This window comes from Gopherus evgoodei, unplaced genomic scaffold, assembly GCF_007399415.2.
Source record: "Gopherus evgoodei ecotype Sinaloan lineage unplaced genomic scaffold, rGopEvg1_v1.p scaffold_34_arrow_ctg1, whole genome shotgun sequence".
Classification (NCBI taxonomy): Eukaryota; Metazoa; Chordata; order Testudines; family Testudinidae; genus Gopherus; species Gopherus evgoodei.
In genome coordinates this window covers 2,542,178-2,561,059 of record NW_022060016.1, presented here as the reverse complement: position 1 = coordinate 2,561,059, position 18,882 = coordinate 2,542,178, and the positions used below count along the sequence as shown (strand labels likewise).

The 18,882-nt window shown below is 53.5% G+C and overlaps 1 protein-coding gene across 1 annotated transcript; it reads left to right on the top strand.

Moving 5' to 3' along the window:
* The first annotated feature begins 1,217 nt into the window (after positions 1–1,217).
* On the top strand, positions 1,218–14,533 carry THAP8 (THAP domain containing 8). The gene is made up of 4 exons (XM_030544555.1): positions 1,218–1,331; positions 3,234–3,426; positions 4,755–5,846; positions 12,411–14,533. The coding sequence occupies exons 1-4, from the start codon at positions 1,249–1,251 to the stop codon at positions 12,555–12,557; spliced, it is 1,515 nt and encodes a 504-aa protein (XP_030400415.1). The 5' UTR covers positions 1,218–1,248; the 3' UTR covers positions 12,558–14,533.
* The last annotated feature ends 4,349 nt before the right edge of the window (positions 14,534–18,882 follow it).

The window sequence follows — 18,882 nt, the reverse complement described above, 5'->3', positions numbered from 1 at the left end:
TTCCTGCTGGGGGTGACACCCCCTAGCTCAGCCCCTCTCATAGCAACCCCCCTATCCAAGGCCCCGCCTCCCTCCTGGGGGACACACCCCCTAGCTCAGCCCCTCTCATAGCAACCCCCCCATCCCAGGCTCCTCCTTCCTCCTGGGGGTGACACCCCCTAGCTCAGTCTCAGCCCCTCTCAAAGCAGCACCCCCTATCCCAAGGCCCTCCTCCCTCCTGGGGGGGACACCCCCTAGCCCAGCCCCTCTCATAGCAACGCCCCATCCCAGGCCCCGCCTCCCTCCTGGGGGGGACACCCCCTAGCCCAGCCCCTCTCATAGCAACCCCCCCATCCCAGGCCCCGCCTCCCTCCTGGGGGACACACCCCCTAGCTCAGCCCCTCTCATAGCAACCCCCCCATCCCAGGCTCCTCCTTCCTCCTGGGGGGGACACCCCCTAGCCCAGCCCCTCTCATAGCAACCCCCCTATCCAAGGCCCCGCCTCCCTCCTGGGGGACACACCCCCTAGCTCAGCCCCTCTCATAGCAACCCCCCCATCCCAGGCTCCTCCTTCCTCCTGGGGGGGACACCCCCTAGCTCAGTCTCAGCCCCTCTCAAAGCAGCACCCCCTATCCCAAGGCCCTCCTCCCTCCTGGGGGGTGACACCCCCTAGCCAAGCCCCTCTCATAGCAACGCCCCATCCCAGGCCCCGCCTCCCTCCTGGGGGGTGACACCCCCTAGCCCAGCCCCTCTCATAGCAACCCCCCCATCCCAGGCCCCGCCTCCCTCCTGGGGGGGGACACCCCCTAGCCCAGCCCCTCTCATAGCAACCCCCCCATCCCAGGCCCCGCCTCCCTCCTGGGGGGGACACCCCCTAGCTCAGCCCCTCTCATAGCAACGCCCCATCCCAGGCCCCGCCTCCCTCCTGGGGGGGACACCCCCTAGCTCAGCCCCTCTCATAGCAACGCCCCATCCCAAGGCCCTCCTCCCTCCTGGGGGGGACACCCCCTAGCTCAGCCCCTCTCATAGCAACCCCCCCCTCCCAGGGTGACACCCTCCAGCCCCGCCCCCCCGCGGCGTTACGGCCCTTGCGGCTCTAGTCTACGGCCCTGTTGCCATGGCGGCAGGGCCCGGATATAGCCCCGCCCCCTCCTTGCTGCGCAGCACGCGCGCCCTCGGACGCACGGGGGGGGGTCTCAGCGTAGCGACGCACGCGGCGCGTGTCACGTGAGAGGGGAGCCAGCCCGGCGCTGGGGCGGGCGAGGGACGATGCCCAAGTACTGCCGGGCGCCGAACTGCTCCAACTCGGCCGGGCAGCGCCGGCCGGGCGGCGAGCGCCTCAGCTTCTATAGGTCAGTTCCGCCTGCGCGCGGCGTGACGTCAGGACACGTCACGCGCCGGTCCGTGATGTCACGCGTGGGGCGCGCTCGCCCCCCCCCCGAACAACGCGGGCTGGCAACGGGAGGGGAGCGGCCGAGCCCGCGGGGGGGGCTATGAGGGGACAAGAGGCGTCAGAGGGAGGCGGGGGGTAGCGAGGGGGCAGGAGGCAGTGGGGTGAGGGGGCGGGACACGGGGGCAGGCTGGGGGCAGGAGGCAGTGGGGTGAGGGGGCGGGACACTGGGGGGCAGGAGGCAGTCGGGTGAGGGGGCGGGACACTGGGGGGCAGGCTGGGGGGCAGGAGGCAGTGGGGTGAGGGGGCGGGACACTGGGGGGCAGTCGGGGGCAGGAGGCAGTGGGGTGAGGGGGCAGGACACTGGGGGGCAGGCTGGGGGGCAGGAGGCAGTCGGGTGAGGGGGCGGGACACTGGGGGGCAGGCTGGGGGACAGGAGGCAGTGGGGTGAGGGGAAAGACCGTGGAAGGGGCAGGAGGAGGTAGTGGGGGCAGGAGTTGGCAGTGGGGTGAGGGGGTGGGACATAGTGGGGGGCAGTCTGGGGGGCAGGAGTCAGTGAGGTGAGAGGGTGGGACACAGTGGGCGGTAGTCTAGGGGACAGGAGGCAGTGGGGTAAGGGGGAGCACCATGGAAGGGGCAGGAGGAGGCAGTGGGGTGAGAGGGCTGGACATGGGCAGTCTAGGGAGCAGTGGGATGAGGGGGAGCACCGTGGGGGAGTAGGAAGCAGCAGGGGAGCAGGAGGCAATGGGGGATGGTCTGGGGACAGGAGGCAGTAGAGTAAGGGGGAGCACCATGGAAGGGGCAGGAGGAGGCAGTGGGGTGAGAGGGCTGGACAGGGGCAGTCTAAGGGGCAGTGGGATGAGGGGGAGCACTGTGGGGGAGTAGGAGGCAGCAGGGGAGCAGGAGGCAATGGGGGATGGTCTGGGGACAGGAGGCAGTAGGGTAAGGGGGAGCACCGTGGAAGGGGCAGGAGGAGGCAGTGGGGTAAGAGGGCTGGACATGGGCAATCTGGAGGGCAGGAAGCAGTGGGGTGAAGGGTAGCACTGTTGGGGAGGGGAGTGGGCTGTATTAGAGTGGGGTATTTGTCCGATGTGATCATAACAGTGAGCACCATGTGACATATGTTAATGGAGGGAGTGGAATTCCCCTCCCCCAGTAACAGGATGGTGCTGTCATATAGGTATGGGCCATGTGGTGGGTGTTGCCAGGTGCTGTATGTTACTTGCAGGGAAGGCAGGTCCTTTATGTAACAGCAGTGAGTGACAGGTGTCATATGGTTACAGGGATGCTTACAACACTGGGTGTAGCCATGGTTAATAGGTGCTAGGCACTGTACCGTATGGGGCAGGGAAATGGGGTATGTAAGGAATGGGGCAGGGAAATGCGCTGGGGAGCAGACTCTGTCACTGCATCTGTTTTTATTGGTGTCTGGCTGAGCCCATGCACCTGCTCGCCTGGGGTGCAGGGGAGGAAGAGCTGGGTGTCAAACATTTGGAATTTAGTACTACCCTGGGGTGGATATTCAGGCCCTGCCACTGAGTCCTGATGTCTGCTGCCACTTCTTTAGTCACTGGTATCTGTTTGGATATTTGATAGAATGTGAGCCAAGAGCAGGAGTCAGGATTTTTAGGTCATGTTCCTAGCTATGCTGGTGACTCACTGCTTGAATTTGGGCACGTCTCTTCGTCTCTGTCCCTCAGTTTCCTCATCTGTAAAATGTGAATCATAACACGGACCTGTCTCAAAGGGGGTGTGAAGCTAAATCAGTAAATGTTTGTGGGTTCCTTGGTGACCAGAGGCTGAATGTGGCCATGACAGCATGAGGTTTGATTGTCACTGAAGACCTCTTCTGATGTCCATGCAGGTTTCCCTTGCATAACCCAGAACGACTCCAACAATGGCTCTCTCAGATGAACCAAGAGAAGTGGGTACCCACCAGATACCAGCATTTATGCAGTGAGCACTTTGCTCCGTCATGTTTTGAATACAGGTGGGGGGTTCGCTATCTAAAGCCTGATGCTGTCCCCACTATCTTTCAACTGTCCGAAAAACCCCTGGTAAGTCTCTGGTCATCAATTGATGTGGGGACTTTCCAGTGTGAATTCAGTGGGGGATGCTTGGGACAGGGTTTTACAAAATAGCTGACTTGGGAGGGAGCATGGCTGAGTAGCTAGTGTCGAGGACTGAGTTCTCTTCCTTACTCTGGGAAGGAATTATCCCCATTTTTATAGTTGGGGAAACAGAGACACAGAAGTATGCTGGAACTAAAAGTAAGGGTTTCTGAGTTATATTCCCAACCCTGGGAATGGGGTCTAATGGCTAGAGCTGGAGGGACAGGCAGCTCCTGGGTTCTATTCTCAACCCTGGGAGTGGGATCCAGTGGTTAGAACATGGGGGACTCAAGGCTCCCAACTTTGTTACTGAATCTGTGTGACCTTGGACAAGTTTCTCCCCCTCTCTGTAGCCTAGTTGTCCCATCTGTAAAATAGGAAGAATGATATTGACTGCTTCCTGAGGGGACTGTGAAGCTTTGAGCCCCTTGGGGCTAGCTTAAGGCACCGTGTTTATTTCTTGTGCAGATCTGGCAAGATGATCAGAAACCGGCCTAATCACTGCCAGGTTGCCTGCCTATACCTGCCCGCTGGTTCAGGAGGCTATTGACAGTCTGTCACTCCCAGAGCAAACAGCTTGAGAGTAAACAGCTCTGTCATGTGACTTAACGAAGGCTAATAGCAGTGGAGGAAATAATTGCCTAATTGGAATGTAGGAGGGGGAGAGGAGCAGCATGTGGGTCTGTCTGTCTATGCATGCTTGTGCAAGGTGTTGGAGGGGGGGCTGGACTGACGATTCAGGGACAGGCCTTTGATAGCGCTTTAAATCTGGGCAGTCCCTGCAAATTCTGGGGAATGGGGCCTGGGCATCAGGCCTGTTGGAAAACCTAAAGCCACTTTGCACTGTTCTGGAGTGCAAAGGGGCCCGTACGTGAGCAGAAACATTGGCTTGAGCCTCCCTCTTGTGTCAGAGGCCTTCCCAGCTGGCATAGAGCAGGTGTAAGGGCCCTGCTTGTAACACCTTGCATGGGGGTAGATCAGGGTATGGCCAGAGCACACAGTAGAGTGGGGAGGGGTCAGGGGGGCAGCTAGAGTGCGCTGTGCTGTGTCCATCCTCTGCTCCCCAGGGCCCATAAAAAAAGAGCATAGCTTAGAGCAGCCTTGAGGCTGCCATAATTTACCCTGGAAGCCAGCTCTCCTGCAGCATAGGTGAATGCAAAGAGAACTTATAGCCACCTCTTCCCCCTGCCCCAAGCAGGGCAGGTAATTGAGCCCCCTCACCTCTGCATTGTCTTTCAGAGGCAAATACATGTTGTTTCTTTGGTGGCTTGCAGAAAAGGGAGAATCCTGCCAGGCCCCCATGTGAAAAACAGGCCAAGAAGCTAATTGTTGAGAACAGCATGGACAGGACCTCGCAGGGGCCACAAACTGTGGCAGCCCACCCCACTCCGGACACACTGGAAGCTCTCGCCATAGCTATCGACCCGGGTCTGTCCTCAGCCCCGATCTATGTGGAAGCCCAGCCCTCTATCTCGGATCTGGACCTCCATGCCCTCTCCTCCCCTCTGGTCGGGGCAGTGAACCTGATGCCTCTTGTTCAGATCATGGAGCCACTCAACGCTGTGGCACTGGCCATGGCCTCACCCACGGAGGGTGTAGAGTCCATCCCCATCCATCTCCCAGGCCAACCGTTCCCTCCTGCCATGGACCAGCGTGTGGATTTCTCCGTGGAGGCCTCTCCGGACTCTTTTGTGACGGACGTGCCCGAGCAGTTTGCCACAGAGATCATGGTCTCTTGTGAGGACGCTGCTGTAATGGACCAGCCTGAGGGCACCTTCACTGCTGATCAGCCGCATACCCTAGTGGCCACGGTGGACCCACAGGAGATTGCAGACCAGGGCACCCTCTTCATTGAGAACGTGTCCATACAGCCCCTTCTGGAAACTGACCCTTCCACCGCAGCTGTCCTCAGCTCCCTGCAGGTGTCGACCACCCAGATGGTGGCGTATTTTGAAACCATCCCCACTGCGCCGGTGGTGTCCTCCAGCACCATGGGGCCGCTGACGTCCAGTGCGTCTCCTCCCGAGACCGTGTTGTCCTCGGCCTTGACAGTGCCCATAGTCTCAACGGTGCCCATAGTGTCGAACTATGCTGCCGGCTCCCTGGATGATGACGACTCCTCCACCATCGAGGTGGAGCTCTGTGCTGAAACCCTGGAGGAGCAGCTCGAGGAGCACCGCTACCACAAGAACGAGCTGACCACCCAGCAGCTGGTCGACCTAGTGATGGGCCTGCAGAAGAAGGTCAAGGTGCTGCAGCAGCGACACCGGCGTCACTGCACCAAACTGGAAGCCATGGAGGGCGTGGTGGAGCAGCTGAGGAAGGAGAGCCTGGTGTCGGATGAGAAGCTCAAGCTGCTGGAGATGGTAGGTTGGGCGTGTCAAAGCTCTGTGTGGCTGTTTAAGGGTACGTTCTGATGCTTGCCGGGTCCCTCACCACTAGTTGCCCTTAGCATGAGGGGGTCTTGTCTGTCCCTGCTGTGGGTCGACTTCCTTAAACTACCAGCCTCTGGGAGCACAAGCACTGCCTTCCAGGCCTATGGAGGCCCCACTCTCTCTGTACAGGAAAGCAATAGGCTCATGCCCCCCGCCAAGTCCTTGCCACATGTCTAGCCCTGTTCCACTGAACACTGACAGAACTTGTACATCTGTTGTTCCTAAAGGAACAGTATATTCCAGCTTGTAAGATTCAACTCTGGGTCACCACTTTAGCGTACAAACACGCGCACCACTCTTAGGTATCTATATAGTGAAAACAAGAACAGGTTCAGCATCCAAGGACAGGAGTTCCGGTGATAGTGGGTAAGAATATTGGGAACGGTTACATATGAAACAAAATCATAACACGCTTTCTAGAGCTGATATTTAATAACACAAGACATTCCCGTATCTCCTACAACAGGGGTTCTCAACCTTCTTCTTTACGAGGCTCCCACAACATGCTATAAAAATTCCATGGGATAGCTGTCCCAGAACAGCTGTTTTTCTGTGTATAAAAGCCAGGGCTGATGTTAGGGGATACCAAGGAGGGTAATTGCCCGGGGCCACCACCAGGTGAAGTTGATCAGGCTTTGGCTTCAGCCATGGGTGGTAGGACTTGAGGACTCGTTCTGCAGTCCCACATGGCAGGGTTTGGCTTTCTGCCCTGGGCCCTAGTGAGTCTAATGCCAGCCATGCTTGGTGGAACCCCTGAAACCTGCATATGACACCCCAAGGGGACCTGGATCCCTAGCTGAGAATTACTGTCCTACAAGATAGCCTAACCCAAGTCCTTTCCCCCGCATTTTCAGCCAGTAAGGTTGAGCCTCCTTCTCATAAAATCAAGCCCACTGGCTGCTTGTTCTTACAGATTGAAGGAATAATGGTGGTTCATAGGCACCCCCTAGAAATAGTCCTCCAGACCATTGTTTGCAAACAGGATAAACCCCGTGTGGCTTGTTTTTTCCTGTGTGCTGCTTTCTCTTTGATGTCACATCCCGCCATTGGTATTCGACAAGCCAGACCAGAGAGAGGAATGTGTCTTAGCTCCTATCTGGTGGAACTAAGGCAGGTCACCTTATACATTGCTTTTAAGAACATAATTTTTCTACAGAAACAACTCCTCAAATATCCCCTGTACATCCATCTTCAGTGCTCAAGAGGACCAGTATATGACGCACTTTCAGTAGACCCTAAAATGGACCTTTGGTGAAGTAGAATGTAAATACCAGACTCGGGGGATCCCTGTAATCCTTATACCCTCTGTCAGTTGTCACCATGGGGTCCCTGGGGCACACGTGTATGCATACATGGGGGTGATTTGCAGTTTGTGTGGATGTACCTGTGCTAGTTGCACTTTAGAAGTCCGGATGTGGCACTGCGGGTAGCTGGAGTACGTCTCCAAGACAAACCCCTGGCTGCAGTGTAGACATAACTGTAAGTACTGTCATGGTGGTATCTCTGCACTACACAATCTTTAAAATCCTGTGGGGCAGGGCTCTTATCCCTGTTGTACAGATGGGGAGTTGAGGCTCTGAGAGGCTTAGTGACTTGCCCGAGGTGTCACAGGAAGCCTGTGGCAGAGCCAGAAATTGAGCCTGGGTCTCCCAAGCCCCAAGCTAGTGCTCTAGCCACCAGAACACTCCTACCTAGTGGCTGTGCCCTGTAGAGAGTGCAGATATGGGCCTTTAGCTCAAGCAGTAGCAACTCATGCAGTTAGAGCTAGGGGCTCTCATGTTCGATACCTACAAACAGCCTGAGCAGGATGCTATGAGTGCCTTGTGTGGGGATACAAGGGGTGAGATTTTTTCCTGCTTTGGTGGGTGGGGAACATATTGTATAGCCTATTTGTTCCCTACTCTGTACCATATGTGGGGCCAGATTCATCCAGCTGGCTTCACTCTGCTCTGTGGAACAGCTCCAGGGAAGGATGTGGCCCTAGTATGCTGTCCTGAGGACTGGATGGCCCAGTGTCTTGTGGGTGCCTGTTCCTAATGGTGGTGTTGCTGCTATGGGAATCAAGGCTACAACAACTGTTGGAAAGTTGTTTCCTTCTGCCAGCCTGTCTGGCTGTCCCTGTGTGAGGAGAAGTGCGGGAGAGGTCTTTTGCAGTGAGGCTGTGTGTCAAGCTGAACCACTAACTCCCACGTCATCTTAGTCCAGAATCCGTCGGGCCATTGGGACCAAGCACCTTCTCTTCCCTGCTGGGGTGATGATGGAGGCATCTTGGTAGGAGGAGCTGTGACACTTTTCAGCATTACCCAGGATGACTGGGGTTAATACTACCACCTGCTTACAGCAGGAGGACACCCTGTCTGTGCCATACCAGGGGAAACTCTCCCCAGCCACCAGCTGCTGGCAACACAGGTGCACTGATCTGAGTTCCAGGAGCCCTCTCTTTCCCAATGCAGGCTAGCAGTTTAAACACCCCACTTTGTCACGTGCAATTGCCCAGTCCCCTATCTTCTGGATGCCTGCAGTGTGTGCCAACTTGCTGCCTGTGTGGAAGCAGTGCACCGCAGTTCACTGGCTTCTCAGGTCAGCGCTCTCCTTACACACGTGCCACAATAAAAAAAAAAAAAAAGAAAGTCTGGAATCGACCGTTTGGTATCTTGCTAATGGGGATGTAGTTGGTGAAAGGGTCATATCTTGCCGGGGGTGGGGGTGAGGAGAATCAAAGCCTGTGACTTCACCCTCATTGACTTCAGTGAGGGCAGAGTCTGGCCTTGAGTTTGTCCCCGTTTGGAAGCAAAGGAGCTTTCCTGATGGAGCTGCTGCAGTCCTGGTAGTGCCCCCCCTGCTGGACACTCAGGTTGTTTGAGTCCCACCACCCTGGGTTTTGTCGTCTTTAAACTTCCAGGCTGGGTGGTCCCCGACTCTTGTCTTTTGCTTCTCGGGCGCACGCCTTGGGCACAGGCAGAAATGGCACCCCATGGTCCAGCTGCCCTAGGCCCCCTAAGAACAGTGCTGACCCCTCACAAGGCACATCCCTGTTGCTCAAGCCCACCCTCTCCCAAAGCGCCAACCTGGTGGCCTCTCTGCTGTTGAACTCCTCGGGGACATGTCACCGTTGACATGCACCATACAGAGGCTTTGCAAGTAGAGATTCTAAAACAATCACTCTCTGCTTGAGACGGCCCAAGAAATACACAGATCCAGACAAAACACGCACACCTTGCATTCCCTGCATCAGTTTCCTCACCTCTCTGAAACGTTCTTTGGACTTAGATCAGAGTAGAAAAGTAAGTGGCACCTTTTACTGACTTCTGGGGCAGGGACACGAAATACAATAAAAATCGGGTGTCGAGGACCCTCCTCCTGCAATTCATGGGCTTCTCTTCTGAACACTAGTCTCACTCTTTCCTCTCCAGCAAGCTTCTCTGACCTCGAGTGGTGCTGCACTCAGAAAAGCTGTCCTCTGCTATGAAAGCATGTCCCTTTTTCTCCTCTCTGTAGTCTGAGTTCATATGGCTTAGCAGTAACATCCAGCTTCTTTGTTTCTCCCCTTCTGGGAAATTCCAGTGCTCCAAACCCAAGGCCCGGCAGAGGTGCTGGAGAAAGCCAGTCCTTCTAGCTTCAGCCAGCGCCTGGTCCTGAGGCGCGCTTCCATTTGAATGAGAGCCATTCAGGTTAATGACTCTCCATTGTCCCTGGCCTGGAAGAGAGGTGCTACAGCCCTGAGAGCAAATGGTGGATCTCCCATACACTGACATTCAGTGATACAGCAGTTTCATAAAACCAGCCAATACATAGCTGCCTCGCCCTCATAGGAGCCAGTTCTTGCAAATAGCCCTAGCAAGACAGCATGATGGCCCAGCGGTTAGGATGCCAGCATGGGATATGGGAGACCCAAGTTTAATTCTCTGTGCTGCTACAGACCCCCATATGACCCGGTATCTGACAAGGTTCACAGCTCTGTATCTTTCCCCAGCCCCAGGAGAGGCTGTTAATACCTTGTGCCATGGAGACAGGATTGCTCAGAGCCGCTGCTGCAAACCTAAGGAAGATGGTCTTTTCATTGACTAGTACCATAACCTTCCATGCCTAATAATCTTTTGTGGGAGTGGCTTGTGTCAGTCCTTAAGTGCCAAATTAGCTATGGTGTTGGGTTCTTTGTTAGCACATCTGTTTCAAGGTCTGTTCGGTCAGCCGCCGGGCTCGGATGCAAAAAGATTCACATACAGCTCTTGTTTTAGAAGGATTTTAATTGTTAACTTTGAACTTTCCCTTCCTTCTTAATTGGAATTCACTCAGCCGGTTTATTGTTCTTGATCATTGTAATTGAACTGGATAAATGTGCGTGGATGGAATGTATCCCGCAGTCCTCTTCAGATCGTAGCTTGAAATTGGATCTTTTTCTGCTGCTCGCTCATGCTGGTCTTGCAACCAGAGGCTTTGATTTAATTTATTGCCTAGACAGTATTGTGGGGGTGGGAAGTTGAGGGCCTGGCAGAGTTGGCTCTGTTAGGATGAGAAATTGATTATACGAGTCAGGTAGACTTATGATGTCATCTTATCTACATACAACCATCTCTGCCAAGTGCTGTTTCCCTGAATGCAGTACAAACAAAACAGGCGTCTTCCTTGCTCATCAATCTTCAAGTCTGTCCCTCCAGAGCAGTCTGTCCCCAAGAAACTCCATCCCTCTGCTTCCTATTAGGGTCACACAGCTCCTTCCCCTGGCTCTCTTGCCAAGCCTCTGTGTCTGCAGCCAGGGCCATTCCTCCATTTACATGGCATAGCTCTGATACGCCATGCAGCCTGTTTCCTTGGGCAGTCAGTATTCTTTGTCTGCAGCTGCCATCACTACATCAAGTGGCTTGATTGCTCCTTTTGTTTAGTCTAAAAGAGTGCTTGGTCACACCAATTGGCTATAGTGAGGCCTGTGATTGTGTTTGGATCCAGGATTTGCTTGCTGGCAGCCTGTAGCCCTTTCAGCATGACAGTGTCTTTATACCCCCACTCTTTCCTGGAGCATTTTGGAATAGGGGTATGGGAGAGGCAGCTGAAGCAAAATTATGTCGCATGAAACACGGTCTGCTTTACCCAGGCCTGACTAAGATAATGTGGTAGTCCCTTCTAACCTTAAAAAAAATAAAACCTACTGATCTGTGGACCTGAGGGTTTTTCTACCAGGGGAAACTGACCAGAATAGCTTCCCGTATGGATACTCTTATTCCAGAATAGCTATAGGACTTGAAATCCATACCCTGCCTTGTTCTGGAATGACTTTGCATGTTGATGAGCCCTAAAGTAGCTTGGGTTGGGTCTGAATGGCTTGTGGGCTTGACTAGGGGGGAGGCAGCATCTTTCACATCTAGGTCATCAGTTCAAGTGGAGGATTCTGATCTCTGCCTGCAATTCCCATCACAAACCAGGCCTCTTCCCAGCAGCGTAGGCAGAGAGGCCAGGGAATGCACAGGCCACTGAGACTGAAATCCTCTGTCGCCCCCTTTCTCTGTGATCTGCAGGACCCTCTCTAGGGCTGAGGGGGGAGAGTTCAGCCCCCCAGGGTCTTGGCTTCTCTGCTGAGGCTGCCAAGGAGGGCCCTAATTGCACCTCTGTCTCTTGCACCCTTGTTCGATAGCTACCAAACTTGTTTTATCCAGGGGCCACCAAACAGCTGTCAGATGGGAACGACTCGTTTGCTGTTCCCCGGGGCTGGATCTAACGAGCAATCTGTAGCTAGATTCAGAGAGCTATGGCCAGACAAGTCCACCAGACCATCTAGACTTATCCACTGTATCTTACAGGCTACCATCAGCATCTGTGTGCTTAACTCAGCCACTGAAATTAGACCAAGTATTGCAGCTTGCAGGAGACTAAACTATCAAGTGCCGCAGGCAGTGAATAGGAGGGACCGAGGGACCCCAGACCCCAGCAGTGACAGGGGAATGATGAAATGAGAGAGACCCAGATCATCACGCTAAGTGACCTGTTCCCCCATGCTGGTGAAAAACCCCTGAGGTCCCTGCCAATGTGACCTGGAGGGGGAAATTCCGTGTCAATCCCACATATGGTGACCAGTTCGACCCTGAGCAGCAAGAACCAGCCAGCCAAACACCAGAGGGTACGTCTCCACTGCAAGGCAAAAACGCACTGCACCGAGGCTTGGAGCCCAGGTCAGTTGACTTGGGCTGCGGGGCTAAAAATGGCAGTGCAGGTGCTCAGGCTGGAGCCCAGGCTCTGAGACCAACCGCTCGCCGGGTTTGAATCTGGACTCCAGCCCAAGCCTGGCCATCTACACTGCAGTTTTGAGCCCCGCAAGCCAAGTCAGCTGCCCCGGGCGAGCCCTGGCTCTGCGGCGGGTCTTTTATCGCAATGTTAGACGTACACAGAGAGAGCAAATGGTCAGTGCCGCCTCTGAGCCCTGGCCCTTCCTGTCCTTTAAGCAGCACTGCCTGAAAACCTCCCCAGGCAAACTCTTTAACCTCCCATCTTGCTCTCCCCCAGGCTTGCCTGCAGTCCAGCGCGGTGATGCCAGAAAGCGGCAGCACAGTTGCCATCATCTGCCAGGAGGAAGACCGGGCTCTAGTGTACGCTGTTCCCCAGCTCCCAGAGGAGGGGAATGAGACAATCATCCACCTGGAAGAGCAGTAACCAAGAGACCCGTGCTCTGGAGCCCTCCGCTCCCTGCTTCACTGAACTGCACGGTCAGGGATCACCCAGGTCCTTCTCTCCCCAGCAACGGGAGCAGCAATTCCCCTGCTGCTGGCAATGATGCAGCAGCTGCGTATTCAATGGCCTTCATGCTATGGCACTTTATTTTGGTGGGGAGTGGAGAGGTGGGTTTGTTTCAAGTTGGAATGATTGTTTATAAAGGGTCTTTTCATGGGGGGATCGAGTTACTGGCTTGTCCACGTATCCACCTCCCTGAGCTGCAGGGTCCTGCTGTCACCGGGTTAATAACCTCCGATTAAAAGCTGTATGTACTCGTGTACGTGCTCTGCCTGCTGCGCATAAGCTGGCTGCCTGCTTGAGTGACAACAAAAATGAGCAGGGTGTGTATAAGCCAAGCCAGCTCACCCCTTCCTAAGCTCCTGAAAACGCCTGTCAGCTTTGCTGCTGGCCCTGAGTTTTCTGCCTCTCTGGCACTGGTGGGGCAGTTAACCTAATTGTTCCCCTGGGTCATCCTGTGTATGAGCCCTCCCCGGCTGCTGCCTTGGAAGCCTACCACAAATTTCTTGGCCTATGCACAAGTATCTGTGCGAATGGGAAATGGACTGAGCAGACTGAACCGGCAAAATAGAGCTGGAAATCTGGAGGATAGCAGTGCTTGCCCAAGATCTGGGCTGCAGAGGTTCTGGAGGGATGTGTGACCTTGTCTCAGTTAACACTGACCAGCTGCGGTGTCGCCCAAAACGCTGTCATTACAAGGCTCACCGTTGATCCCCAGGGTGCCACGCATCCTGCGTGTGCACAGTTTGCCGTGATATTTAAATGGCTTGTTCTAGGCAGTAGCACCAACTCCAAATGTTCAAAACATCACCAAAAAATCATGAGATGATGTAAACATAATGGCTTTGGTGTTCTTTTTATTTGCCTTCTGCTTTTTGAGCCTTTAGGGTGCCCAGGGGTCACAATTGGAAGCTTTCTCTACAGCCAGGAGGGCTAGAAACTTACTTTTTCTTTGAGAATGAAGGCTGCAATCATCACATCTCCAGGAGCTGGGCCTTTAAGGAAAACAATAATTATCATGAGACTCATGACAAAATCATGGGAGTTGGCAATGCTGTGTAGGAGGCTTGTAATGCTGTAGGCTTAGCAGCTGGGGAAACGGGCAGGGCCAGTCACTTCAGGGAACATGGACATGTGCACTAGCTCAGGGGAGAGGTTTGGGGCTGCCAGGAGCTGGGGTCATCAGAAAGCTTGATAAAGGCAGAGGAGTTGGGCACCTGGGATTTTTTTTTTTTTTGAGGGGTGTGTGGAAAGATGGGGGTGTCTCCTGCCTCCCATGACTCCTGCTTTTTTCTGATCCCAGCCCATGAATGTTTAGAGCCTGATTCATGACCCCAGTGGGGGCTTTTGTGCTGGGTACCCTACCATTGCAGCCAGCTCTTGTCTCCAGCGTCCTGCTATCAGGTTCCCTGTTTCAAAACACTGCAACTAAGCAATTCTGCTGCTGTTGAGGATGATGACAAAGCTCCCACTGACTTGAGTGGGTGCAGGATTGGTCCCTGAATTGCAAAGTTATCAGTAGAGGAAAAAGCTTCGTTAGATCTAAGGAGAAGTCATCCTCCAAAGGCTTTAAAGCCAGGCTACTCACCCCACCACCACCATGTTCTCCCATTGCCATTGGCTTTCCTTGACTAGCTGTGTACTTGATTCTTTCCTGAGGGTGTGAATAAATTCTCTTCCACTTTATTTTTTTATTTAAATTTATTTTTAATACAATTGTTTGCAAATGAAACAGCCGGAATCAAAGGTTGATTGGCAGCGCCACGATTGTTAAATGTGTTGAGGGGAGGGACGGGGACCTCATCGTGTTTAAATCTTGATTTGTCTCTCCACTGAAGAGATTGTGTTTGTACCTAGTAAAAAATGCTTTAATAAAAATGAATGATGATGACAAAGACGTGGAGCTTTCCACAGTGAAAAATTCTTCCCTGGAGTGTGTCCTTCCAGCCTTTTGGGTGTATTAAAATCAGGGGTCTGATTTATTTATTTTTCCCCCCTCACGCTCTCCCAGTGTAAATCAGGAATAAGTCCACTGCTGTCAGCGTGTGGAGCTGGGGCGCCAGTCCTGGGTCCACATGACGTCTGTACTAGAGCAGGGTGCCTGAGGGCACATTTGTGCTGCAGTTTTTGGAGCCTCCCAGCCTGGCTTGACTGACTTGGGCTGGTGAGGCTTGCTCTGGCTTTCCAGAAAGGGCCGTGTAGACAATGCTCTGAAGTTGCATCTTGGGCTGGAGATCACATCTTCAAAGCGTTCCTGCTATCCTGAGTCTGGCAGATTTGAGCTAGCGGATCTGGGCTGGGGAGCATTGCTGCTGCAGGCACCAATATGCAGTGCAGACACACCCTGAACCACTAGGCAATCCAGCCCCTCTAGGTACCTTTGGATGGCTAAGTCTCCTGCAGCAAACTCCTGCTTGTTCCCTTCCATTTTTTATTTGGGCTAATGCCATTCCCTGCCAAAGGAACGTTCCCTAAAGCCCATTATAAATCACACTCTGAGGCCAGGTGTCCTGGACGTTTGAAAGTTGAGCTCCCTGTAAGGAAAACACAATCCTACCCACAAGCATATTGGTCACAGCTAGTCCTTCATGTGTCTCCTTGCCACCTTGCCTGCTCTCTGCAAAATGCTGTGTGAATCTCCTTAATTTGAGCCTGCCTCTCCTTTCTTACCTGCGTTAATGAGCAGGGGAATGGTTAATAATTAAGGGAGGCCTAGTGGATAATGCACTGGCTTGGGTCTCAGGAGATGTTGGTTGGATTCCCAACTCTGCTCACTGGGTGAGCTTGGGTAAGACAACCCCTCTTCTCTGTGCTTCAGTTTGGGGATGATGATACCTGCCTCCTTTGTAAATCTCCTTGGGATCTACTGATAAGTACCATAGGGGGGTTAACAATGCCCCCACCTCCCCCGGGTGGCCCTGCAAGTGGGACAGTTTGCCCCAGGCCCCGCAGGCACCCCCACAAGAATATAGTATTCTATGGTATTGCAACTTTTTCTTATGGAAGGGGCCCCCAAAATTGCTTTGCTCCAGGCCCCCTGAATCCTCTGGGCGGCCCTGAACAATGGGGACATTTGGGCTTTGCCTTCACTAAGGAAAGTAGCTGAGTTTAGGGCTGGCTTTGCTAAAGTGCCAACTAAGCCTGATTTAAGTGTGTCCGCTTTTCTGAGGCAGGATAAAGCCTTGAAAACATAATTGGCTTAGCAGCCGTCGAAATCAGTGAGGCAGTATCCACACCAGAGCTATCGTTACAGGCTCTCTGCAAACTCAGGCTCTTCTGAATTGGTAACACTCGGGGCAGCTCTCCCCTCTCAGATTGATCTTAGTGCTGGTCTAAACTTAAAAATGAGGTCAACCTAGCTATGTCACTCGGCTGTGAAAAATCTCCTGTCCTGAGTGCTCTCGTAATTCAACCTAACCCCAGAGTAGGCACGGCTAGGTCAATGGAAGGATCCTAGCTACCTCCTCTTGGAGAAGTGGATTAGCAACATCAATAGAAACCCCGCTTCTGTCAATGTGGGAAACATCTACCCCAGGGGTAGGCAACCTGTGGCATGCCTGCACGCAAGCTGATTTTCAGTGGCACTCACACTGCCTGGGTCCTGGCCACCGGTCCGGGGGACTCTGCATTTTAATTTAATTTTAAATGAAGCTTCTTAAACATTTTAGAAACCTTATTTACTTTACATACAACGATAGTTTAGTTATATATTATAGACTTATCAAAAGAGACCTTTATTACTGGCACATGAAACCTTAAATTAGAGTGAATAAGCGAAGACTCGGCACAGCATTTCTGAAAGGTTGCCGACCCCTGATCTACGCTATGGCACTACAGCAACATCAGTTACGCTCAGAACAGTTACCCTTTCTCTGCCAGTGTGTCAGGCTCTCTGCAAACTCAGGGAGTCTCTGCGTCAATCTCACTCTTCACATTTTGAAGATTTCCTTTGTAAGCGTAACAGCCAAAGTCGTCTTTTTTTCCATTTATACAAAAGCTGAGGCTCTGAGGAACAACTGGGAGGTCTGGCTACACCCCCCGTCCCCAACAGCTGTTCAAGGGCACATCCTGTTCTTTGTGAAGCCTGGTCCTAACAGGAACGCAGCCCTAGCTCTGAGTTGTTAGCGTGGTGCTGCTAGGTTTTTTCAGCACGCAGCGGCAGGGTGCAGCATTGCCCTTCTGCAGTATGTGCTCCCACGAGAGCTGCGTATGTGCAAATTGATCCTCGCGTTGCAGAATGTCTGCGTGGAAAAGCTAACCTAACCCCAGAACAATCGGATGCTTGACTAGCATCCACTGTATGTACTTTAAACATAAATCTCCCAGGGGCATTGCAGCTTCCAAGGCACCAAACTCCATTTTGTCCAGAGTGTGTGGAAGGAAATCAGCTGATGGTGGGATGGAGTTTTACAGCCGCTTTTAAGATGATTTGTAGTAATGGACGCTCAGTTTTCTGCTAGCTCCATGCCAACTCCCTCCCCTGAATTACCGGCAAAATCTTTCATGCTTGACACAGAGGATCACACACACACACACTGCGGAAATGGGCCTTCTCCAGTGAAAAGCTTTTCTCTAGAACTGGGATTGAATTTATTACCCTCTCCCCACCCTGACCTCTGAGCTTCTAATCTGATTTTGCAGATGACTCATGCCTTTATCATGGGGGGGGCAGGAGGTCAAGTTGGAGGGCGGAGGAGTAAAAAGCAGCAGTGCTTCAGCAACACCCTTTAACCCCCTACTCTGCCCACAATGTGGAGTGTGGGGGTAGTTGCCATTTTTACTGTATATGGTCATCATTAGGTTCCAGAGTTATCATTCATTTGCGATGAATGGGACCAGCTGCCTTCCCAAATAGAGGAGACTGTTGTCGATGCGGCGGTTATATAACAGGCCTGTATTGGGTCAAACATGCTCAGAAGGTGTTCGCCATTAGAAACTTTAACAAGCTGTTAAGGGCCATCTGTGGCAGGCAATGCCCGTGGATGGGACGGAAGCTTCAGGCCCTGCCCCACAGAACTCATGAGGTGTTTGGAATCTGGTCTGGGTCTCCCATCCTGGGTCCAGAAAAGATCTTCTGCTAACAACTGAACTCTTCACCCCCACCCTCGCCCCCAATTGATTCATAAGCGGGTGGTTCTGTTCAAAAACCCCCGGCACAGCAGGGCCTCAAGCACTGAACTCAAGTCTCAGGAGCTCTAGGATTGCTTTGTCACTCCCTGTCCCAGCCAGTGCAGGATGGCCCTGTGCTGGTAGAAGAGCCACCAGAACCCCACCCCTGAGGCAGCCGCATTTCGGAGGAAAGGGAGTGCACCCACAGTCCACTGGGCACTTTGAGGGCCCATTATTGGAGGGGAGGCATCTCTCTCACTCAGTCACCCCCAGGACTATCCCACTCCCTTCTCTATGCCTCTCTAGCTATGCTCCCCCTTATCTTACCCCACAGCCCCCTACTTCTCCTATAGCCCCTATAGCACCAGCTCCCCTCTCAACCTCCTGCTCCCCCTTATCTTACCCACAGCCCCAGCTCTCCTCTACATCCCTATTCTCCCTTATCTTACCCCACAGTGCCCTACTTCTCCTATAGCTCCAGCTCCCCGCTATCTCTATCTTACCCACAGCCCCAGCTCTCCTCTATCTCTATTCTCCCTTATCTTACCTGACAGCCCCCTACTTCCCCTATAGCCCCATAGCACCAGCTTCTCTTTCAACCCCCTGTTCACACTTTATTTTACCCCACAGCCCCCTACTTCCCCTATAGCATGCACTCCCCTCTCAACCCCTGCTCCCCCATATCTTACCCACAGCCCCTGACTTCCCTTATAGCCCCAGCTCCCCTCTACATCCCTATTCCCCTTATCTTCCCCCACAGCATCCTACTTCCCCTATAGCCCCTATAGCCCCAGCTCTCCTCTTAACCCCCTGTTCCCCCTTATCTTACCCCACAGCACCCACTTCCCCTATAGCTCCAGCTTTCTCTAATCCCTGTTCCCCCTTATCTTACCCCATAGTGCCCTACTTCCCCTATACCCCCTATAGCACCTGCTCCCCTCTCAACCCCTTGCTCCCCCTTATCTTACCTACAGCCCCCCACTTCCCCTATAGCCCCAGATCCCCTCTCAATCCCTGCTCCCCCTTATCTTACCCCACAGCCCTACTTCCCCTATAGTACCTGCCCCCTCTTAACTCCCTGCTCCCCCTTATTTTACCCACAGCTTCCACTTCCCCTAGAGCCCCAACTCCGCTCTCA

What these genes read in the sequence shown, in the direction of transcription:
- THAP8 (XM_030544555.1), top strand. Translation starts at nt 1,249, where the DNA reads ATGCCCAAGTACTGCCGGGCGCCGAACTGCTCCAACTCGGCCGGGCAG. An exon ending in AACTGTCCGAAAAACCCCTG is followed by an intron (nt 3,427 to 4,754) that starts GTAAGTCTCTGG and finishes GGTGGCTTGCAG; the next exon opens with AAAAGGGAGAATCCTGCCAG. An exon ending in AGCTCAAGCTGCTGGAGATG is followed by an intron (nt 5,847 to 12,410) that starts GTAGGTTGGGCG and finishes GCTCTCCCCCAG; the next exon opens with GCTTGCCTGCAGTCCAGCGC.